This window comes from Juglans regia, chromosome 3, assembly GCF_001411555.2.
Source record: "Juglans regia cultivar Chandler chromosome 3, Walnut 2.0, whole genome shotgun sequence".
Taxonomy (NCBI): domain Eukaryota; kingdom Viridiplantae; phylum Streptophyta; class Magnoliopsida; order Fagales; family Juglandaceae; genus Juglans; species Juglans regia.
Genome location: NC_049903.1, coordinates 31,519,524 through 31,545,286, shown reverse-complemented (window position 1 = coordinate 31,545,286; position 25,763 = coordinate 31,519,524). Strand labels below are relative to the sequence as shown.

Here is a 25,763-nt window from a genome sequence, read left to right as displayed (position 1 = left end):
CCAATGATTGCTCAAGATATTTAAATTTAAGGTCTAATTTGGATGTTGAGATGAGATAAAAAGATAATTTTTTTGTGAATAACATGGTGAAATAGTTTGCGAATAGTAATAAAATTACTTAGAGTTAGGATTTTTATGATGTTTTGGAAAAAGATAGAGAAAAAATTGAATAAAAAATATTATAAAGTTAAAATAATGTTATAATATTATATTTTAATATTATTTTCCTTTTAAAATTTAGAAAAGTTGAATTATTGTTTTGTGCAGTCCTTCTACGTACAACCGCGGTGGGAAACCGCAGTGTAATCGCCAATTTGTTTTTATGTCACAACAGATGATTTATAAAAAAAAATGAAACAGACTTTGTTTCTACTTCATTGCACATTGTTTCTCCTTCTCTCATAAACTTCTCTTATTTTCTTCCAGCAAAGAAAATTTCATTCCCAATCACCATGGCCATAATCTTTGCAGCTTCAAAAACCCAATTGACTCCGACCAGACAACATGAAAACTTTATACTCCCTTGATAAGTTTTTAGTCTCAATGGGAGTTGTGAATACTCAAGACAGTGTTGTGGGAGTTGATCAAATTGGGTTTCTCTACGTAGTATTTACGTTTCTTGTACGGATGATCTTTTGAAGGAAGATTGTCGGTATGTGTTGTAGATTTTTTGTTTTTTGGCACATAATCAAACCAATTCTTTTGTTGCATCTCAAAATGAGGTCAGTCACTCATAGATTAACCATGACCGTCAATCTGATTCCTCGTTTCATGGCTCCAATATGAGTAATGACAACAAGAAGAAGAACATAAACTTGGTATCCCTAAGCATTTTAGACAACATAACATCAATTAAAGCGATGTGTAGCTCTGCATACATGCACATATAAGCTAGCCACACGCTTTAGATATCTTCTGAAAGATCCATAACCACACCCAACGCAAATTGGAAAAGAACAAAAAAAATAGTTATGAGGTTCCAATATCCTCCATGTTACACATCAAGCAGCAGTAGTGGCTGTGGCATGCTTTGCTATAGTCAGCTACAACTCGTCTTTCTTTGCACCCGCAACCATGTCCACCACTTTGCCTTCCTTAAGGAACACAAAGGTCGGCATCGCCTGCAATTCATACTCCTCAACTACAGTGTTAATTCATCCACATCAACCCTCAGGAATGTGACCTTGGGCATTTTCTTTGCAATCTCTCCTAGAATTGGAGCAATGGTACGGCATGGCCTTCACCATGAAGCCGTGAAATCCACCACCACAAATTTCTTGCACTCGTTTCCATTCTGCATGTGCAGTTTCCAAGCATCATTCGGTACTTTCTCAACTTGCAAATCTCGACAAATTTGATATTGCGATGTGTTGTTGGTAGCAGAGCAAAGAACAAAATAGTAGTGTTGAAGCTTGGTTGTGGGCTCACCGAAAAAGAAAACGAAAAAAGGGATTGACCAACATGCAACACCAACTCCTACAGAAGGATTCAGAACCCCGCAAACCATATGCACCACCATTCCAATGACAGCCATTGAAAAAGAAGAGAAACCTGCCATTATTTTCTCTCCCTGAAATAAAATGAATCCAGTAAAGAGAAAATCTCAGCACTCAAAAGAAAGAAACCCAAAAGAATCGAGAAAGAGAGAGAGCAAAAATGGTTGAGGAGAGGGTCATGTGCTGGGTTGCAAGTCAAGCATGGTGAGAGTGGGTGCATGGACGCAAGCCTGCTTTTTTTTTTCTTTTTTTCAAAAGGAATGGTTGCAACAAGAATTTTTATTTTTTGTATTTTGTTTAGAGTTTGAAAAAATTGTAATGATTAAATATGATTAATTAGATAAAAAAGTTAAAACTTGACATTGAAAAATGTTTGAATTTGTAGTGTTTGAATGTTGAGATAAGATAAGATGAGACCATATTGCAATCCAAACAGGGCCTAAGTCGTGTATTTGAATTAGGGTTTAATTCTACAACAGAAATGGTCTTTTGGGACGAAAATTTTCATCCCAAAAGACCTCATATATTCGCGAGGAGATGGCTGACATATATTCGCGAGGAGATGGTTGACATATTGCGTGCTGAGATCGGCGTACACACATCAGCAGTGATTGATGCAGTGCATACTGCCATGTCTGAGTTGCGTACAGAGATTATGGCTACTGTCTCTGGGTTACGTACAAAGGTTAATGAGTTACGTACATCGATTAATGCCAATAATGTAACTCAGGTCACACTTAGTACTCGACTGACACAGGTAGAGACACAATTAGCTGCAGTCGAGAATATGTGTAGAGACCTCGCATCACAGTAGTTTTTATCTTTTATTTATATTTTCTTTTGTTATAATTATGAACAATATATATGGCATTTTGATAATTTACTTTATTTGGTTGATTAATATATATGTGGTTGATAATATTTATTTAACTAAAAATCTTATTTAACGTAAAAGAAATCATTAAAATATTTTAAAATTAATTACATAAAATTAATTAATGAATTTGTATATATGATAGATATTTTTTATATTTTGAGTTTCGTACCGAGATTAATATTATATCTTCGAATATATAAATGTGGTGCTTGAATATGCTCTAACTAAATATATTCCGTTCGAACGGTTTAGAAACCTTCCTGCCAGGATTTGCTACAAAATATTTTTCGTTCGAACACAACAAATTATAGTTCGAACGTTTTTGAACTTTCCCCACCATAATAAAATAATTATCCGCCAAATTTTACTATTCGAACGTATTTTTTGATATTCGAACGGGAAAATTTTTTTGAGACGATTTAATTCGTCACAAAAAATATTGTTCGAATGGTTATTTTAACGTTCGAACGATTTTGTAAAGTCATCAATTTTTTAGAACGAAATTTAAATTTTGTCCTAAGAAATGATTTTTAGGGACGAAAAAAATTTCATCCTTAAATAATTTCGTCCCAAAATCTCAAATTTGTTGTAGTATCATTTAACATTTTCTATTAGTTTAATCCGTCCAAAGATATGCGTGCCAGCAAAAGTATAGAAAAAGATGATCCGATTAAATTTTGTGAATGGGCCATTTTCTTCCTCGTATACTATTAAACAATTTTCCCAACTTCTTCTGATGATCAACATAAAATTAATCACGTGATTATATGCTCCATATGCTAGAGGATAAGCAAGAAATGAATAATATATATCACTCATGCATTTTAATCACGTGATTGTCTTATCAATCTTATCGTACCACTCATGCATTTTAATTTTTTAAAACTTTTTTATTTAGTAATTAAAAAAATAATTACGTACAATTACCGGTTGCCGAATTATTTAGAATAGGGAATAGAAAAATAATCTCATCTTCATTTTAATGACAATATTCCTTTCGTCATATCTTGAAGTGACACAAAATAATTGTTAAATAAATTAAAAAAATCATAATTTACTTTTAATAATTTAATCGTCAAAAGTAATGATTGATCGTCGTACTTCGTATTCATCTCTTGTTGCGAGTAATATTGTTTATATCACATAATTTAATTTTAAAAATAAATTTTATTATTTAAATAATATGGTTGATTTGTAGAGTACTCTAACTATATACCAAGTTGATAATAGAATAGTATAAAAAATATTGTCACTTTTTTTAAAATAATAATAATTATTATTATTATTAAACGTTGGCTAGTGGTGTGAGAAATAGTCCGCCAAAAGATTGAGAACAAAATATTAGGTTGACTTTTATTTTGGAGTTTATAGACAGTACGAAGTGGGAGCGAGCTAGCTAGATATCGGACTGAACTTTCAGATTCAACCGAAACAACTTAAATAAAACACTAAACTATATGTGAGTTATTATTCTAAGCATCTGTACATCAAAATAAAAAACAAAAGAAAAAGTGTAATGCTTGATATATCTTGCAAAAATTTAAAGGTTTCAACGTCATGAAGACAAAGATCCTCTTAATTCCAATTCGGAAAGATAATATCGAATCCATTTAATTTAAAATATAAGGTATATTGATCATTTAACTAATTAGCTAGATACCATACATATATATCTTACTTGAAATTAAAAAGATTTTATTCGATAAATAAGAAAGTGATAGATATATGAAATAGATTATATAATAAAAATTTAATATACAGTCACTTTTTATGTACTTTTTATTCATTCTATTAATATAATTAGTTGTATTATTTTTTTAATATAAAATAATTATTTTGATCAATTGTATTAATGTAATATGTAAAAAATATGAAAAAATAACTGAATATCACAGAATTTAGAGAAAAAAAAAAAAGAAAAAAAAGCTACATATATATTTTCATTCCTTTCAAAATATTCCTATATCATCTGAGATGCCTCACGTGTTGGTACTTGAAAAATGAAATAATCCAACGACCGACATATAAACCATTAATTTTAGTATTTTATTTTTTGGGAATTCGAATATTTCTTGGATCACAACTTCAAATTCTTTGTCATAATTAATCCCGTAGAAGAATTTCAGCGCTAAGTCGCCAATATAGACCAGACCACCAGTTTACGTTCAGTCGGTATATATATAACCTACGTACAAAAGGCGATAAATGCCAAATCTAATCACACATGTAGGACTAATCATGCAGCTGCGCGCTTATTTTCATACATGTAGGTGTGTGTGTGTATATATATATATACACACTAGCATTTTCCACACACACACATTTATATATATATATATATATATATATATATGGGGATACGAGCGTTCATATATGGTACTAGGCTGGCCGGCAGGCCTCCTTTAATTGACCTGTTTGCGATAACAGTCATACGAATTCAGATTGGCATGGATCCTATTCCCCATCTAATTAGGGCCAACAATAACAATATTCTTTCTAGTGGAATTTGGAAAAGTAATATGAAAGCTTTTTAGTGAAACGCTTCAAACTTATTGTTACATCTTTTTCAATTCATATATTTTAATTTTTCTTATTGTTCGGAAAGGATTTTAGTAGGTCTCAGACAATTACGAGGTAGCGTGTATTTTTAGATATTTTATGAATAATAATAAAAATAATAATAAAATATTCTAAATTTTTACTAGCCAAAGACCTGTCTCTCTCTCGGACCCCTACACAGGAGAATATATATCTCTGAAACCCAAACTCAGTGGGTGGAGAAAAAGCTAACCTCGATCCTCTATATATATGACAGTCCCAAAGCCAAGCTCCTCATATCACACCAATCATATTCTCTCTACGGCCACTTGCTTAAATCCTCTTTCGAATCGTATAGCTAGCTACCAGCTAGCCTTGCTTTCTTATAAATTCTATCAGCTTCCTGATATTAGCTTAAGGAAGTGATCTGAGGAGATGGAGGAGACCAGTAAGCAGGGAGCAGGTCAACCAAGAGATCAGACTGACCAGGAGAAATTATTGGTTTATGATTCTTCTGTGGATCATAAAGGAAAAGTGCCTCTTCGGGCTTCCACTGGTGTTTGGAAGGCCTCCAGGTTTATTATTGGTAAGGAATACGAATCGCTATTAATGCATGTCACAGATCAATAACACCCTAGCTGCATGCTGCTAGCTAGCTAGTTATATCCAGAACTGCATGCATGTGTTCAGGTGGAGGAAAAATCCTTCTAAATTTTCAATATCTTCCCGCATCCCAATACTTATACTTGCAGGCAACCAGAGTATTAATTAATTAATTAGTCACTTGTATGCACCCCTTCCTAATTATATATATACATGATCATATGATGAAGGCTCAAACTACAGAAACGGGGAAACATATATAAAAACTGAACGCTCTTATCTCTCTTTTTTTTATCAAATATCGGCATACAAGATATATGTTTATACTTATCTTTCTTCAACATGCATGCAGACTTGCTTCTTCTTTCTGTTTTTTTGGCTGCAATGATCCAAGAACCAGCTGGTATATATAGCATGTTCATTTAATATGCATATATAAGATTAGCTGAGTCTTTGTTTCGGGTTTTTATAAGAGAACCTGCGCCTATATATGTATATTGCATGGAGGTAGTTAGCTAGGCGTGAGAACTACGCCGATATGTCAATCCATTCTGAAAGGAACAAAAAAATTGCGATCAAATTGAAGGAATGATTTGACATGTGGGGCCTGAAAACGCTTTCGTATCAGAAAAGTCTCCACAAATAGTTTTTTAATATTAAACCGCATGAGAGATATATGTATAGTCTTAGGCGTTAGGTGAAATAATCGATCCTATATATACATGCATGTATTCAAGTTCCTCCTGTCAATATGACATGTATTAAACCATGACAGTTTGACAGAGATATTTATTTTGTTGGTATAAATATCGGTGACCAAGTTTAATTTAGATTCGCATAATGTTTTTGACGTTATATACTCGAGCAGTAGGGTGTGGGGTAGCTGGCAGTACATGAGTACTGCAATATCGTGGAGGGACCAGTGCAGCAACTTGGATGGACAGTGCTCCCCAATATAATTCACACCTCTCGCATTATGTACAAAAGCATTGCGGCTGAGACTAGCGTTTTAAGTAGATCTGGACCTGTTTCGAGAGTTCTAATTCTACGTCGATTCATATCACAACATGACCCTTAGCTAGTTAATTAGCTACGAATCCTCAACTTTCAATTCGTTCTTCTTGTAATTTAGTAAGCAGAAAAGTATCAATCCTTCATCATCATTTTGCACGTCTGCAACAACTATACGATAAAACCGGCCTTCCGGGTGGTAGATCGGCCCCACCACTTTTTGAGGTCAAAAAAAAGAAGTTAGTTTATTGTCTTGATTTAAACGAGTAAATGTAATGATGCTCTTTTTGAAAGGTTTAAATCTCGTCGGCAGAGGACCAAAATAGATATCGAAAAGAGCAATCATGAGCATTTAAATTTGTAACATGCATGTGACGGAGGCCTGTACAAGAAAGCTAATAATTATCTTTAACTAAATTAATTTTGTGACTGTGTTTGATCATTTGGGCAGCAATCGAGTTCAGTGAGAGATTGAGTTACTTTGGAATTGCAACCAGCTTGATCCTTTACCTCAGCAAAGTAATTCATCAAGACCTAGAGACAGCAGCCAAGAACGTGAACTACTGGTCTGGTGTTACTACTTTGATGCCACTGTTGGGAGGGTTCATAGCTGATGCTTACTTGGGCCGATTCTCGACAGTGCTCGTGTCAACCATCATCTATCTCATGGTAATTTTCGTTTAAATTTAAAGACCGGACTAGTCTAAAAATTTTGTACATTTCAGGGTCTTAGACTGACAAAATTCTGTGCTTGATATTGACATACTGCAGGGTCTGATCCTCCTGACGTTGTCTTGGTTCATGCCAGGCTTAAAGGCTTGTGAGACTGATATGTGCATAAAGCCTAGGAAGGTTCACGAGGTGGCTTTTTTCCTTGCCATTTACATGATCTCAGTAGGAACTGGAGGGCATAAACCCTCTTTGGAGAGCTTTGGAGCGGACCAGTTTGATGATGATCACACTGAAGAAAGAAGGCAGAAGATGACATACTTCAACTGGTGGAACTTTGCCCTTTGTGCTGGAGTTCTACTTGGTGTGACTGTGATTGTGTATGTGCAAGACCATGTGAACTGGGGTGCTTCATATATCATACTCACGGTAGTCATGGCAGTGTCGATGGTTATCTTCATCATAGGAAGGCCATTTTATCGTTACAGACATTCAACAGGAAGCCCCTTGACGCCATTGTTGCAAGTTCTTGTAGCAGCCATACGCAAGAGAAATCTTCCTTATCCTTCCAGTCTAGCTCAATTGTTTGAAATTCCCAAGGAAGAGAAAACCAAAGGGAGATTCCTGTGTCACACAAACAAACTCAAGTAAGCATGTCAACCCCTAATTTTAAGTTTTAATTGAACACAAATTATCCTTATCAGACAGCAGGATGAAAAACTGAGATCGATCGATACACTAGAGATCAAGATGAATAATTTTTCTGGGTTTTGTATTTCAGATTTCTTGACAAAGCAGCTGTTCTTGAAGACAACGATAATCCAGCTGAGAAGCAGAGTCCTTGGAAACTTGCGACCGTGACAAAGGTTGAGGAGTTGAAGCTTGTTCTGAACATGATCCCCATATGGCTCGCTACTTTGCCATTCGGAATTTGTATAGCACAAGGGACCACCTTTTTTATCAAACAAGGTGCTATACTAAACCGAAAGATTGGAAATGGTTTTGAGCTTCCCCCGGCCTCGATTTACGCCGTTGCTGCCATTGGAATGATTATCTCTGTCACCATCTACGAAAAAATCCTCGTTCCCACTATAAGAAAGGCAACAGGAAACGAGCGAGGCATCACTATCCTACAGAGGATTGGCATTGGAATGCTATTCTCCATCCTTGTAATGGTAGTTGCAGCCCTTGTTGAGAAGAAAAGGCTAGGCGTAGTGGAGAATGACCCCAGAAAGAGTTCACTTTCCATGAGTGTTTTCTGGTTGGCTCCTCAATTTCTCATCCTCGGTATTGGAGATGGATTTGCTCTAGTGGGCTTGCAGGAGTATTTTTATGAACAAGTCCCAGACTCTATGAGGAGTTTAGGCATTGCATTTTACCTAAGTGTGATAGGAGCTGCAAACTTCGTCAGTAGTTGGTTGATAACCATTGTTGGACGTTTAACCAAGAAGGATGGACACGGTTGGTTTGGTAAAGATTTGAATACTAGCCGTTTGGACAAATTCTATTGGCTGTTGGCTGGAATTTCTGCTGTGAACATGCTCTTTTTTGTGCTCTTGGCTCGAAGGTATTCTTACAAAAATGTGCAGAGGGTGGCTGTGGCAGACTGCAATATTGAAGGCGATGATGATGCCATGGTATAGGTAGTATATCTTTCAAGGAAGGAGCATATAGAACTGCAACTAGCTTAATGTCTAAATATTTAAATGATGATCAAACTAAGGAAAAAAAATTTATTCTTAGAAGTTAGAAATGCAATTCTGATTGAAGTTTGTGTAAGCATATGTAATTCTGATTGCAAATCATGTTAACATCATGCTAAAGCATCATGATTTACATGAGATCCAACTATTTGTGTTTGTTTCGTTGCAGAAAAACAATTTCGGACTGTCAAATTGGAAAAAGTTTCTTAGGAAACAAATTATGACACTGAAGTTCAAAGAATATATATTGGCTGATCATGCAATTACAATTTCTTTAGGGAAATTTCAGTAATAACCAGAAGATCCATGCAGTAAACAGAAGGTTTTCTGTTGGATAGATCATCTTCTAATTAAGAAATTATATTATTTATTGAAAATTAAAAAATATTTTAGATCGTGGCTGATTAAAATGTGACTGGGACTCTGGGAGTTCAAAAAAAAAAAAAAAAAGGAATCAAGAGAAAATGAAAAGTTATCCTGGCCTTTTACATTTTACCTTTGCACACATACATACAAAGAAAGAAATTGCAAATAGATCGGAACAAATCTGACATGATTACAAAGAATAAGGCTATGTTTGGTTAGTCACTTCAAACTATTTTGCTACTATTTAAAAATTATTCATTATTTTTTTTATTACTATTCATAAATAAGATCAACGACGAAACTAGCCTTAAGAGATTGTGTAACGCCCCGATCTCGAGGGTCCGGAGAGTTAACTCATATAACCTGATAATTAACACCAACAATCCTAATGTATTTCCAAATCCAAGAATATATACTTCCAAAACTTCAAATCAAACGTAAATACTTCAAATTAATAAACCATGCATACTCACATATCAAATCCTCAATCTAACAACCCAAATAAAATATCAATTTTTCTTAAAGTCTCAAATAACAAACTAGAATAAAATAAAATTGACATAAGTCTCCATAAACGGTTTAAATCTATTGAAATCAACTTAATAAATAAATAAAATCCAACAGTAGCACTAATACCGCGAGATACCCAATAGCTATTCACAGCTAATCTTGTCCATAAACTCTAATACTGATCCTCAGCAGAACCATTAATGTCATCTGAAAATATTATAAAGATTAAAGGGTGAGTTATCAACAACTCAGCAAGCATAGAGTATATACTAACATGTAAACATGAACATTTATAACATTTGATATGCAGAACAAAACATTTTCTTTCAGAATGTGGAAACAACATGTTTTACTTTCGAAATACATAAACAAAATTTGGTGCAAAACGTCATAGCAAGATTTCCAGAAAGACAAACTTATTCTCAAAAAGAAAATTCGTTGGCATATCTAAACTGAAACGTTATATTCATATCACCTCATAGCATCACATCGGGACAAATATCATGTTTAACTCTCGTGGTAGGGTTATAAACCACCATTATACCCGTGGTTGGGTCGTATACCATGTTTCACTCCGTGGTAGGGTTATAAACCACCATTATACCCGTGGCTGGGTCGTACGCCATGTTTCACCCCCGTAGTAGGATTATAAACCACCATTATACCCGTGGCTTGACCTTAACAGAAACAGAACGAAATATCATCGGAATCAGATCATATACATATACAGAATCAGATGGCACATCATATCAAACAAAGTACTGAATAGCTTCAGATCATTTCACATGTTCGAAATAAACAAAATCAAAATATTTTCATTTATTTATAACAAAAACTTTTAGATTTTTTCGTATTCGCTCTTTCGCATAGTTCATAAACAAAATGTACAAAATTAGCTCATGTCTACACCAGTCATGACAGAAAATACTTTCTCTTATATAGAATTTATGCATATGCAGAATAAACATCTAAGATCGTTTTTAGAGTTCTTTTAAAAAATAAACATGCTTATTTTCAAAATTAACCTCATTTAATTTATTTTATGCAAAACTAGTATATGAACCCTACTTACCTGACTTCCGTGTACGAGATATGCCTTGCGTCTGTCCTCTAACAGTATCACAACCTAAAAGAATAAACGTATACACATAATTAATAAACCAAACATGTATACCACTAAGCTCGATTAATAAAACTTAAATCAGCCCCCTTTTTAATCTAAAATTCTCCATAAGGTAAATCTGGACAGCCCACTTCAAACCGTCAATATTTCCACTCTAGCACCACCAAGTAATCTCCACCTAACCGCCACTTAACCCAACCCAAACAGCCTAAAAATAATCCAAAAATTAACACTAACAGTCCCAATTACTAGCCCAAAACAGTCTCACAAAACCGTCCAAATAATCATACTCCTCAACTTCAAGACTTCCAACATAAGCGACCACAATCCAACAGATAAAACACCAAAGCACCATAAATTTACATAAGTAATAAATTGCAACAAGCTTATTCCAGTAGTGTAATTCTGACCAACGCTACAACCATATCAACAACACTTTATCCACATTTCAAAATTCAACCATGTAATACCCAAATACTACTAAAAGGTTCAGAAGAGGCTTACTAAAAGAGCCACAAAGGCTTCGAACCACCTCGAATCAAAGCAACACACTGAGGTTTATGCCCAAAGTTCACAGAAATCTCTAGTGAAAGAGATAGTGGTCTGCACAAAGAAAGATTGAGGGTCTGAGTGTGTGCATGGCAAGTTCAAATGGAGAGGAGATGTGTGTGAAAATTAAATAGAGGGCAAAATAAAATTAATGAGACTAAAATCGGATGGTGGGAGAAGAGATTTTACCACGACTAGTACTTCCAATGCAAGGCTCGGCAGCAACACTAGGATCTAGAGACCCACAAGTTGGTTGTACAGAACAATCACCCAATGAACAGTCAGGAAGTAGTCAGAAAGGCAAAGAGAAACAGAGGAAGGGAGAGAGAGATGACTCACCATCGTGGAACGCAAGTCAGCGGAGACGAGTTTTCGAGGACACACGGAGAGAAAAAAAAGAAACACAGCTCCCGCAAAGATGCACCAGTATATGAGTAAGAGGGAGAAAATCGAAGCGATTCAAGAGTGGTGAGGGAAATCTTCAAGTCATGAACCGAGAATAACTGCAGGAACGTGGGGGAGAGGTTGGAATTAGAAAAGAGAAGAAATTGGGAGTGAACTAGGATGGAAAACCGTTTGGAAAGAGAAGAGAAAAGAAAATCACAAAGGGAAGAAGAAGACTCACCAAAACGATGTCGTCTCGTCTGGGGGTCTTCCAGGCTGGGTTTCAACTATACCTGGGCTTAGAGCCCGAGTGTTACAGATTGGCACACGTCGCTTGAGATATTAATTAGGGCCAACTTTAAACGCCTGTAAAGTGGTGCTGATTGGCATACTTTCCATTTTTGGGAAGAAATAGCAATTCCATCAAAAGTAAGAATATATTTTTCAAAGGTTTTCAATGATGTGGCAACCTTTTTTTAGCTTTGCTAGGGTTCCTTCGGTTTGTGTGACGTGTGCCGCCATGACCGTAGTTGTGGGCCTTCTTGGCCCCCAAGTGACGATTGGACGACTGCGGACCTTTGTTGAAATAGCTGTGCAGTCACACCAGCCTTTACTAGAGGTTGAAATCCCTTTGCGGCCTTATAAGATTATCGATGGTGAAGTTTGTGTAATATTTTCTAGGGAGGAGATTGATCGTTCAGCAGTTCCCTTTAAGTATTCGATAATATTGAAATTCTTGTGACAACGCCCAATGCTGGATGCCATATGATCCTTTATACGTAGCCATTGAAGGCTGGAGTCCCAGTCGGTTGTCTCTTCCATGCGCAGACCCCGTAACGTCTTCATACACCTATCCAACAAAGCAGATTTCTTGAAAGCGCTTTCAAGGGAAGTCACAGACGTTGATGGGGTGCCCTACCATGCCTTTCACTGGCATCCCAATTTTAAAGAATTAACGAGTCGTCGCTGGTGCCAGTGCGGGTTGTTCTGCCAGGGTTGCCTCCTAACTTTTATTATCAATCTTTTTTGAAGAATATTACATCTCCTATAGGAAGGTTCTTACACTGGTATAACATGACAAAGTGTGCCACTCGGACTGACGAGGCTCGGGTGTGCATCGAAATGGATGTAGCTATGGAATCTCTCCAGGGGCTTTGGATCGTAAACCATCAAGTTTGTATATTGAGGTTGTGTATGAGACATTACCGGCTTATTGTGGAAGGTGCAATAATCAAGGCCATAATGCAAAAACCTATAAATGAAAGGAAGGAAGAAACACTAAGTTAGAAGCAAAGAATAAAGAAAGGGAGCAGCCGAAGAAGATCTGGGTTCGGAAAACATAAAAACATGATGGAAAATGGAATGTGGAGGAACATAATATGGGCTTGAATATGTCTGGAGAGGAGAACGTGGATCAAAATGTGGAGGCACATTTGCACCAGGAAGGGGAGCGGAAGGCCCTGCCTTTAAATATGGTGGATGTTGAGGCCATGGAATTGGTAGATGTAGAGAGTGTGAGGTTGATGCTCGGGTACTGGGAGAAAAGGAGGTCAAGAACGGTAGCCAACCAACAGAAGCCACTGTGGTAGAGGAGGTTACTATGGTGGCAGAACCAATGCATAACGAGGTTGGCCCCTTGCACACTTCACCGGTACACGATGTTGGCCAGTCTCATACCATTCAAGGTGTTGCTCATCATGTGGATAATGAGGTTGAGGAGATGGAGGGTGTTGTGGAGAGTGACTTGGATAATGGTGATGGGGTGCAGTTGAGTGAGGAGCATGGGAAGGAAGAAACTGGGTTACGTGAGATTGAGGTTCTTTTGCATGGTGGTGTTTCTTCTGAAACTAAATGTGAGGGTATGGAACATTTGGGGAAATCATAGGATTGTCTTTCAAATAATGGCTCTCAGATCATAAGGGATAAAGCGAGAAAGTAAAAACAGTAAGAAGCTCTACTAAGGTCCTAGCAAGCCCTTATGTTTGAATTTATGATGTGCAAGTTTTTGTTTTGGAATATCCGCGGCTTGGGCACGTCAAGAAGAAGATTACATAAGTTAGTGAAAAGAAAGAAGCTCAATTTCATCATGTTGGCAAAATCTTTTGCTAATGAGTCCAAGATGGATGCTTTAAAGAACACGCTGCAACTTAGGGACTGCTTCTCTAATCAGAGTAATGGAAGAAAGATTTGGTTGTTTTGGGGGAACAAATTGCATGCTTCAGTTTTGAATTGTAGCTCTCAACATGTTACGGTTTCCTTTTTATATGAGAATAAGTAGATTTATGTTTCAGTAGTATATGCTAATTGCACTTATCAAGAACGCGGGGAGCTTTGGCTGCTTTTACAACAGGATATACCGATGGGTGCTCCTTGGCTATGCTTGGGTGATTTTAATATTATTCGAGGTGATGAAGAGAGGCATGGGGGAAGACCTCGTTTGAGGGTGGCGGTGAAGAAGTTTAATGATTTCATAGATCATTGTGGTATGCAAGAAATGAAGTCCTCTGGTAGTAAATTTTTTTAGTGCAATGGTTAGGATGGTTTGGCTAGAAGTTGGTTGAAGTTGGACATATGCTTGATGAATTCAATGGTAGTTGAAATGTTACCAGATGCTATGTTGAGTTATTTGCCAATGACAACATCGAATCATGCTCCTATGCTCATTGAGTTGAAACCACGTGACCCACGTTATGGACCTTCATCCTTTAAGTTCCAACATATGTGGGTTTCTCATGAAGGGTTTAAAGACATGGTCAAGGTAGTTTGCCAAGAGCAATTTATGGAATTTGGGCTTACCCACCTGGTAGGAAAATTAAAAAAGTTGAAGTTGGCTCTAAAAGATTGGAACATTCAGGTGTTTGGCAGGACTGAAGAACAAATTAAAAGCTTGGAATTGCGGATAAAAAGCTTGGAAAATCAACTTTAACATCAATTTTCGAAAGGGGTTGAATTGGACATGTTGGTCACGAGGGAGGAGTTGGTGATGTGGACTCTACGGGAAGAGAAAATATTATTTCAACAGGTGAAAATAAATTGGATAGAAAAGGGGGAAGCATCGGCCTAGTTCTTTAAGTCCTTGGCCTCTATGTTTAAGAATGTGATGCATGAAATGAGGTTGCGGGATGGTAATATTTTGAAGACCCCAGAGGCAATTCATTTGGATGCAGTGGAGTATTTCCAAGATTTCGTTCGAGCTAGGCCACAAAGTAATCTACCTAATCTATCACCGCTTGTGAATTTTGACATTTTGGAGCAAGAAAATTAGATTCTTTTGCAGCTCCCTTCAGTCCAAAAGATCAAAGAGGCTATGTTTTTCATCCCGATTGTGTTGGGATATTGTAGAGGGTGACATGGTGGATGCTACTCATGATTTTTTTTCGTGGCTTCCCTTTACCAAGGTTTTATTCTGCCTCTTATGTGGTGCTAATCCCTAAAATGCCAAATCCTACTAGGTTTGATAAGTTCAGACCTATAAGCCTATGCTCTGTGGTTTATAAGGTTTGTTCCAAAATTTTGGATAAATGAATATCCCCTATTCTGAGTAGAATTGTGTCTCCAGAGCAAGCATCATTTTTGCCAGGGCGGAGCATATTTGAGAATATTAGTCTGGCCCAAGAAATGATTTATTAGATTAATAAGAATGCTTGTGGGGGTAATGTGTTTATTAAAGTGGATATTGTCAAGGCATATGATAGCATTGACCGGGAATTTCTCTTGCATGTGATGAGTTCCTTTGGGTTTTCTCAAGGTGTTTGTGGGCTAATTAGATAGTGCATTACAACCTCTTGGTTCTTAGTGGTCATGAATGGCACTGTGCAATGTTTTTTTCCTAGTGGGCGTGGTTTACGCCAAGGAGACCCTCTGTCACCTTGTCTCTTTATTTTGGTGGAAGAGATCCTATCCAGCTTGTTGAAAAATCAATTTGATTCTGGGAAGATTAAACCTTTTACTCTTCCACAAGGAGCCTCTCTAATTTCTCACTTTATGTATGCTGATGATATTATTGTCTTTGTCAATGAAGGTCGTTCTTCTCTTAAAACAATCCGAGACATTTTTAAGCAATATGAGGAATGGTTGGGCCAAGTGGTAAGCAAGGAGAAATCTTCTCTTTTTTTTCTCTAATTATATATAGGTTGCTAGACGAAAATTCATGCTTCGTTTGATTCGGTTTTCAGAAGGTCATTTTCCTATGAAGTATTTGGGCGCTCCTTTGACTTCTCGCCAATTAAAAATTAGTCGTTTTAATAACTTAATGGGTCGCATTAGAGACAAATTTGGAGGGTGGCAAAATAAAATGCTGTCCAATGGCTCAAGTATCCTCTTGTTGAGGCATGTTATTACAAGTATGCCAATCCATTTGGTCAGAATATTTCAAAGCCAAATGCATTAAAGAAAAACACATGATCACGCTGGTTGAGGCTCATAAGGGGACTAGGTTCTGGAAGGGCATTATGCAATGCATTCCGAAAATTCTAAGTAACTCTAAATGGCGTATACAGGATGGGAAAGTTTCTTTTTGGCATGACCATTGGCTTAACTCTGGACCTATTGTGGATGAGATCCCCATACTTGATCGGCCATCTTTAGCAGTGCATGAATGTAAGATTAATAATGGCTGGGATGTGGAGCTTTTAAGGATCCGTGTGGGGGAAAATAAATTGGAAGAGATCTTAGAATGCCTTGGAAGACAGAAAGAAGGAGCGAATGTGCTTATTTGGATTCCTAATCTCAATGGAGAATTTTCTTCTGAAAGTGCTTGGGAGTGTATTAGAGATGTTAAAGCCTCGAGAGTTAATTGGTCAGAGTGGATTTGGAACTCAGCTCTTCCTAAGAAGTATTCGGTAACAATGTGGAAGGCTATGAAATCTGGCCCTAGTGTTGATGATCGGGTAAGAAAATTGGGTATCCCTATGGTGTCCAGATGTGAATGTTGTGGAGGGGGGAGCTTGGAGGATCAGGATCATGTGTTGGCCATAGGTACGATAGCAAAGGAAATTTGGCGAAGAGCTTCAGTGCAAGTGGGAATTCCTTTCGGTCCAAATCGACCATTGAAGGAAGAAATGGAGCTTTGGTTCAGACGTGCAGCTCAATCCTCCGAAAAAGGTACCTTAGTTGGTCTCATGCCTTCAATTCTAACGTGGTCTCTTTGGCTTTGGAGGTGCAAAGCTTGCATGGAAGGGAAGGTGGTTTTGGTGGAGTCCTTATGGCATTCTATCAAAGCTGTTATTGCATGGGCTGGGGCACGTGTAAAAGCAGGTAAAAAAATACAGCTTGGGGATGAAAGGATACCAAGTGAACTTTCAATCCTGGTCAAGGCCCCCCCTAACTAAAAAGATCAGTTAGTATTGCAAAGGCCGACGATGGATTGGTTTAAACTAAATGTTGATTGCAGTTGTATGGGAAATCCTGGCAATATGGGGGCGAGAGGAGTTATAAGGGATGGAGGAGATTTGAAGTTGGCTTTTTCGACAGGCTTGGGACATGGCACGAATAATACTACGGAACTTATGGCTTTACTCTACGGATTAAGAAACTGTAGAGACCTTGGAATTATAAAGTTGGAAGTGGAGCTGGACTAACTGCTAATAGTGAATTGGTCGGAGAAAAATTGGTGTGGTATCTGATACCTTGAGGAGTATTGGGAAGAGATTCAAGGATTTCTTTCTAACGTGCAGTATGTTGTGAAGCATATTTTTAGAGAATGCAATGCAGGGGCTGACTGTTTAGCTCGAATGGGAACTGAAGGAACCTCCAGAACGTGGTTGCAGTATAGTGAGCTACCTCATCTTCTCAAGGGCATACTGAAATTAGATAAGACAGGCATTCCTTTGTTGCGATGTTAGCTTTAAAGGTTTTGTCGTTGGGCTGGCTCTTTGTGGCGTCCTGTATGTACTTGGGTTCCCTCCCCTTTAGTGAGGACTCTTTCAATAAATTCTGAAGGCTCGGCCTTTTCTTTAAAATAAATAAAAATCAAAAGCAAGAATAGAAAAAGAGGGGATGGGATCCTAATGCTAAATAATAAAACAAATTCATTTTGGACATATTTTAAAATCAAATCAGTAATACTAGTTTTGAGAATTGAAAAATCAATATCGAACTGATTTGTCATCGAAACCGAAATTACTGATTTTATCAATTCCGATTCATATTTTCCGGTATAATTTTAATGATGAAAACCTCACAAGATTTTCTAGAGCCAAGAAAGATACTAATATAATATTGAATTTAACTATAGTTTATATGGGTTAGACTATACACCTTTCATATGAGTACATATAATCAAATGTGTAGATACATATTTATAAAAAAAAATATATTATAATTTAATAAAATTTATTTATCCTTAATATATATATATATATATCAAAAGTAGCTTTTTAATATTAATGTTCATGTTTAAGATTAAAATTTTATATTTTATTAATTTTAATATTTTATCTCTTAAAATTAAATTTTATATGATATATCAAATGTTATAACTTATATTAAGATAAATTAATTTTATATTGTATCAAATGTTATATTAATTTTACGTTATTAGATATGAAGAATAAGATTTTAAAATATGATGTTATGTTATTTAGCAATTTAGCACATAATATATATAATATAATATAAAAAATCATATAAAAAATATTTTATATATAATAATAAAAAAAACTTATATATATGAACTCGTCTGGTTCAATCCGGTCCAGTGTTATAAAGAGTAAAACTGGATCTAAACCTGTTTTAAACCGGTAATTTTTCAAAATTAGAATTAGTACCGGACAGATTTGTTCCGATTTTCCAATTTCTTTTTTTCAGCTCTAATAAAATATAAAATATAAACGCCTGCAATATTTTATGTTTTCTTGGCCAAGTAATTGCATTAAGATGTACTGGTCAGTTTTTATTTATTTATTTATTTACAAAAGGATATATTTCATTCATAATCAAACACCATATACATAAAAATGTAATTATATAGAAGCATCTAACATCACTATAAAGTAATGAATAACATCGTCTAGGCATTGATCGATGTCACCATTGACTGTGTCTTCCACTAGTCTAGCATGTCTTGCAAGCAAATAAGCTACCTCACAAATAAGAGAAATGATACTTACAATCGTGAGTGTGTAAACGCCGTGCAGTCTTTTTAAAAAAAAAATATGAGATCCACATTAAAAGAAATTAATTTTTTAATAATAGACTCCACTCTTTTTTAAAATAATTATACGATATTTATTCATTCTACGACTGTATGTAGAATTACTCTACAAATAAACTACAAACTCGTTTACCTTGTCTTTCAATGTGGAGCAAGAAGTACGTACTAGTAAGTTAGAATTGCATAAAAGTACTTTTATTTCGTGCTTCTTGGTGAATCGATCGAGGAGTAGACAGTATTGGATTACAAAATTAAATATTAATGTGCGATCAATATATATCGCGCTTATTTATTTTTAAATTCTAAAAAGCGTTTGATAAAAAAATTTAAAAAATCATACTAAAAAATTGCGATTCATATCATGTGCATTGTGCATGTATTCTATTTTGGATAGTCCCGTATATATCACGTCATTCTGTCAATTCTCCTTAAAGCTAGCTAGGAACTCCAAGCTCTAGAATTTGGTGAGCATTTGACATTAATAAACTCGAACTAGTTACTTTACTCAACTAGAATAAGAAAACCTTATATACACGAATGACAATAAAAATAAAAATAAATGATAATTATGTGAATATGTAAGTACCGTGTAATCATTTTAAAAAAATTAATATATAAAGAATCCATATGAAAAAATTAATTAATTTTTTAATAATAAATTATATTCTTTTCTAAAGTGACTATACAATACTTACGCACTTTATGACTGTATGTAGTATTACTTAAAAATAAATAAATATGAAGAAAATAAGATGTCTACGAGAGTGAGAGATAATATTGTCATGAGAAGCAACTTTAATATATAATTTATGTCTTACATTCACAAACACTAAAACCTTAGCCATTATCTATATATATCATCAACACTAGTCTTCTTCTTTGCACATATTGCTTGGTTTTCTTTTTCTTTTAAAGAAAAAGACTTTATTTACAAAGGAAAATATATATGAAAAAGTATAATAAAGGTTAAAAATATACAATTCATAATTCTTTATCATATAGTTTTTTAATGATTTTTTTTTTATCATATTTTAGATGTGATATCAAATAATTAAAAAAATTATTTATTATTTTTACTTGCTTTTTAATTATCTGATATAACATTCAAAAACTAAAGAATTATTTATTAATATTAGTCAACGAGCTGTACCCAGCAAGCGACGCTTGGCACGCCTTGGTTGACGGCAAAGGCCATGTAATATCCCGGCGGAGCAACCATCCCATTTGGCGGCGCCGTGCACCCAATTTTATAAAGGTTACCGTTAGGAACCGCGCTTGTAACGGCTAATTTCACCAGCCTTTGACCCTGAGAAAATGAATGCGTTGCAAAAGGTGCGCTTCCGAAATTTACCTCCACTATCCCCACCACCGGCAACGGAACCGACACCGAGACTTCGAAAATCTCCCCGTAACGTATCGTTTCGGGAATTCCATGGATCTCCGGTCGGAGATTGGCGCGGTCCGCCGACAAGTATTCCGGCGAAAATGCTTCAATTCGTAATTCCGTCGGAAATTTGGCTTTGAATCTGTAGAAGTAATGCGGATTGCTTCCCGCAAGTAAAACCCTCCCGTCCGGTAACAGGTTCGCTGTGGAGTGGTACATTCTGGGAACGATTCCCGGGTTCAACGTCATGAAGCGTAACCCGACGGGTTGATCGGGGCGGTAAAGAACCGGGTGAAGACACGGGTTGGTGGCCCTCTCGAACCCTTGAGACCCTGCCTGAGCTCCATTGATAATCAAAACCTCACCAGTGGGGAGCATAACCATGTCCCCCATTATCCGCCCGAATGGCATATCTTCCATTTGCCAAACGGGGTGGGGCTCAGTCGCCACAATGCGGCCGCAGCTACCGTGAGCCGGGGCGTCCGTACTCTTCTGGAGAAACGCACCGAACTGTGCACCACCGCACACCACAATCACAGCCATCGAGTAATCCCCTTGGAGGGCCAGCATCACCGATGAGCCCGCTGATGGGTAGTTCCGTGGGCCACCGGGCAACGGTGGAAAATCTCTGACAATTTTGTCAACGTCGTGATCATACAAGACCGCCCTGTCGTTAGCGAAGATGAAAATGTGACCGCTGGGAAGTAGATGGACATAAGGGTATAGATTGTCCATCTGCTTATCCTCTACGTCCGCAAGGAATGGCAAAAAAACGGCTCCTTTTCTCGGCGGAAAATACTCGATCGTGTTCGTCGCTCTCCCACCGACAATTATCACCGAACCGTCCGGTAGTATCTGGTTCGTCGCGTACCACCGCCCCTCCGCCAATTCTACGTCTTTTAGCTCGTCCCAGTCGCAGAACCCGTCCGCCTTGCACGGTTTGAACATTCGGATCTTCTTAAACCCGTCCATGTCTCCACCCGTCGATAACAGTGTACCGTCCGGAAGGAACTGGCCTGAGGAGCACCAAGTGTCGGTGAGGATCATCAAGGGACGAATTCTGTTGGTTTGTAGGTCGAGGACGACGGAGTGGGCGTAGCAGTCGTGTTTGAGAACGGCGTCGTGGCGATCAAACCGACAATGGCCCCTGGGGAGGAGTAAGTGGGAGGGGCCGATATTGGCTCGATCGATAAGGACCACGGTGTTGTGATGTGTGACGGCAGTATGCATGGAGGCAATGCCGGCGTCGGCCACCAGGAGCTCCCACGAGCCGGGGAGGTCGTTCGGCCATGCAAATACACCGCACAGCGCACTCGTAACTATGAAGACGAAGCGAACCCATTGCAAAAGAAGAGAATCCATGAGTTTACACACAGAGAATACTCGTGTGGTGGTAGGGGGACTATGGAAGTGAAGTAAGTTAAGATGTGAAGAAGCTAATTCTACTTAAAAAAAGAAATTGCAGAGATAGTTAATGGGGTAAAGACAGACAAAAGTAGGAATTGAATGTACACCGTTGATGGGAGACTCGGAGTCATGATCGATGGACTATTCCAAGTTGGCATCGCTACTGGTCAGGGTTGTACGTGGATCTAGATCCTCTGCCATATCTGGGTATTAAGGACGGTTGAATTCATTCGATCTTGACAATTCGTTTTAACCATTTTATGAATGCAGTCAAATATTGTTGTGACTGGGCATTAATTTTGAATAATGGCAAATTCAGTAATGTCACTTATTCTTTTTTAAAAAACAACGGGATGTAACTAATAGAACATTAATTTTTTTTATATAAATTTTTATATATATATTTTTTTTAAAATAAGTGTATGTCGTTTACGTATTTATGGCAATAAATATCATTTTTTAAAATTTTTAGATCTTCCTTGAGCTTTTATAAGACTTATAGAAATGTTTTAGTTACAAAGAGATCACGTAAAATTAACTTATAAAGTGATGTAGTTTGATATAGTATTTAAAATTATAAAATTATTTTTATTGTAAAATAGATCTAACGTATCATATGAAGGTATATCAGTTTATAAATTTATTTTTATAAAAAATTTTTGTAAAACTATAGCACTTTTCAATTAATATGTATTGTCAAACTTGGATTTTTCAGCTAAATATGCTTGATTAACTCCCAAATGCATGGTAGATAGATATATATTATCTTCAATGGATTTCTTTGTAATGGAGGGAGGACCAATAGAATTAATTAACATAGGAAAGTGCCCAGAGCATGAACCCAATTAATATAACATTACATAATTCATTGATTAACCTTTTGACCTATTTTCTTCTTAATGGGCAATATAACATCAGTATAATATAATAAAAAAGAAATAATAGTTATAATCGTGGGTGTATAAAAATAAAGTGAAATTATTTTGAAAAAATAAATAAATACGAGACTTAGATAAAATAATAATAATTTTTTAATAGTTAACTCTACTCCTTTTTAAAGTGACTGTACGATATTTGTGCATTCTATTACTGAATATAGTATTACTCAAAAGTTGTTTGAATACAATTTTTTAATATTATTTTTATTTTTAAATTTGAAAAATTAGTATTATTTTTTTTATTTTATTTATAAATTTAAAAAATTATAATGATTAAATAGAAAAGTTAAAAATTTAAAATTAAAATTATATTATGTTTAAATGATATTTAAGAAATAAATATCTAAAACTATTTGATAACATGAACGGCCAGTTTAGAATTAAGTTACAATTGATTTTTAAATTCAATTGTGTTCAGTTTAATTTTAAATTAAATTAAATTTTTAAATATTTAATTTTTAAATTATTAAATTGATCAATTGCAATATGGGATGCGTGACATGCGTCCGCCTCCCGTTGGACAGTTAGCTAGGCTCGGAGGCTCCACCCCAATGACTCCTCTTGGGTTGGTTGGAATATCGAGAGTGGGGTATTGCTGAGTAATCAACCAGTCCTATATTTTTAAATTTAAGATTTATACCTTACCGTTTTACAATACTATCAGGGCTGACATGGGTCCATGGGAGGGGATGGTGTCCCAAGTATTGGTCCTAACGAGGGAAGGGGCATCTCTGCATGAGGTGCTGGGAGGGGGTGTAATGACACGTTTTCCATTTGTGATCATCAATTTGAGGATCTCGGTGTCCTGTAGTCGTAGGGAATGTGGGTGACGTAAGCAAACAATTAAAAGGGTTGTCTAGGTACAAAAGTAGGGACACCACGTGCGTTGTCTTTTCTGCTTCCCTTGGGCCTTGTTTTCTGGGCGTTACCTTAACAACAAAATTTGAACGCATGGACCATAAAACGCTGCATGTCTTTTTGGATGATATCGAAGATCAGCGTAAAACGGCAAAACGCTGCATATATTTCAACTTAAAGTTGAAACCAACCCTTCAACTAATCTATCCTAATGCTTACAACTCATTTGTGTTCACTGAATCATGATCACCACATACTCCTTTTTGGCCAATTGAAAAGCATGGTTTTTGTATAAGATAGCCTCCCTCTTTAAACAAGTGTATGCGCCTATGTGTGTGTATATATATATATATGGAAGGGATATTTGGGTCTCTATAATTTTAACTAAGAAATAAAGTTAAGAATAGACTCAGATTCTTAAAAGGAAAAGACTTCACAAGTAAATTAGATTCTATCACTCCAAGAAAATAATCTCTATAAATAATTTACAAGAGGTAACATCATCTTCATCTGTATTTTTATATATTTTTTCTCATATTGTTACTAATTTAAACATCTAATTTACATAGGGCGATCAGCGCCGTCTCTTCATTACTGCAAGCATCATCCGCGTGATTGGTAGTATAAAACACATCCTTAACAATAGCGCCGTTTGTGAGATCTTTATAGACTTCAACATAATTTTCACATGCCAACTACCACACAATCACATGCAAATCATGATTTTTTAATGCCGAAAAGCAGAGTAGGAGAATTCTGTGATTCACAAGATCGTCTCCAAAAATCATATAAGATCTCTTCAACTTTGTTATTTTATATTATTTATTTTCCTAACGTTGTAGTGAATGGTATGCCAAGAAAAAAACTTTGAGAGAGAGAGAGAAGAGAAGAGAACACAGGAAGCATACTGCAATATGCACTATGAACATATCACATATGTAATATATATATATATATATATAAATATATATATATATGTCTATATCTATATCTTTGTGTCGAAGGACCCAAGAGTGTGCACTGTGAACGTGCACCAAATACGTAGGCAACGTTCCATGCACAAGCACGTAATGTGCATGGTCCTGTGTGTTAGCATGAGGAAGATGCGGCGCCCCCATAGAGGCTCGCCGTGCATGGGGGCCTTGTTGCCCACTACCTCCGTGTGTGGCACAGCACAATACCGACCATTAGGCCGAGCACCAGGATGGAGTTGACAGAGGTTTCTCCACCGGTGTCTCACTACCAGGAATCCAGAAGCATGCAAAACCACCCAGCAGCTACTCAAGATCTGTTAAGGCCGCTGACGGGCTGTGATTATGCCCACCGGCATTATCTATTGCCTGTGTGACTCCTCTCGCCTCACGATGGGCCTAAAAACGGACGACTCGAAAGCAATCTGGTAACCTGTATGCGATACGAGCTGTCAGATTTGTCCCCGCTAGGCACTAGCGAGCTAAGGCCGCCAATGGCCCCCTGGCTTGTTGATGATTTCTGTAGCCAGTAAGGTGTTGAGGAGGTTGCCACCTCCACATTAGTCAACCGCGAGAGTTCCTCACCCACAGCCAAGTAGGGTGACCAACAACTCGCCAGCCACGTGACGATGTTATGTCATTGGCGTTTGGCTCATATGTGGAGTCTGCAGCCACCACGATGCTCCCTGCGCACAGTGAACTTGAAGTAATGGCGCTCACCCCGGCTGTGCTCGTCTACACTCACTGAGCACGATCACGAGTTCATGTAGCGCCTCCTACTTCCCGACGGACAACAGCTCTCCAGCTCCTCGCCACCCTCAACACCGTGGCAACATCTCGCCACCCCCATGGAGATTGACATCTCGCCAACCTCATGCTGGGGAAGACAACATTCCGCAATGCCTAAAGATTTGTGGGATCCAATCAAGCACGCCAAAAACCATCGAAGAAAGTTTCTATCACCGGCAGGAAGCCTGCGACGTGGCAGTAACAAGACCTCTCAACCATATGCATCACTGCAGTACCATGAGGGTGATGGCGAAGTAAGGCGTCTGTTCGGCAGTATTCATCGCGGCTGCTATAGCATTCTCAAGGCTGTTGCACCCCCCAAAACACGCCGACGGAAAAGATGATGATCGTGGGAGAGGAAGCTAGTTGGCGTCTAAGTTATCTTGTTGCCCACTGGCGGGCAACCATCCCGCCACGAGCAGGCAAGCAACGAT

The 25,763-nt window shown here is 37.1% G+C and overlaps 2 protein-coding genes across 2 annotated transcripts; one reads left to right on the top strand and one right to left on the bottom strand.

The window, feature by feature from the left end:
- Window positions 1-5,200: 5,200 nt before the first annotated feature.
- Window positions 5,201-9,121, top strand: LOC108984860 (protein NRT1/ PTR FAMILY 5.6-like). Its single transcript, XM_018956939.2, has 4 exons — window positions 5,201-5,497; window positions 6,977-7,194; window positions 7,297-7,841; window positions 7,976-9,121. The coding sequence occupies exons 1-4, from the start codon at window positions 5,347-5,349 to the stop codon at window positions 8,835-8,837; spliced, it is 1,776 nt and encodes a 591-aa protein (XP_018812484.1). The 5' UTR covers window positions 5,201-5,346; the 3' UTR covers window positions 8,838-9,121.
- Window positions 9,122-19,753: 10,632 nt separating this feature from the next.
- On the bottom strand, window positions 19,754-21,785 carry LOC108984857 (aldehyde oxidase GLOX-like). The gene has a single exon (XM_018956937.2). It carries the CDS (start codon window positions 21,726-21,728, stop codon window positions 20,115-20,117), a length of 1,614 nt encoding a protein of 537 aa, XP_018812482.1. The 5' UTR covers window positions 21,729-21,785; the 3' UTR covers window positions 19,754-20,114.
- Between the last annotated feature and the right edge of the window lie 3,978 nt (window positions 21,786-25,763).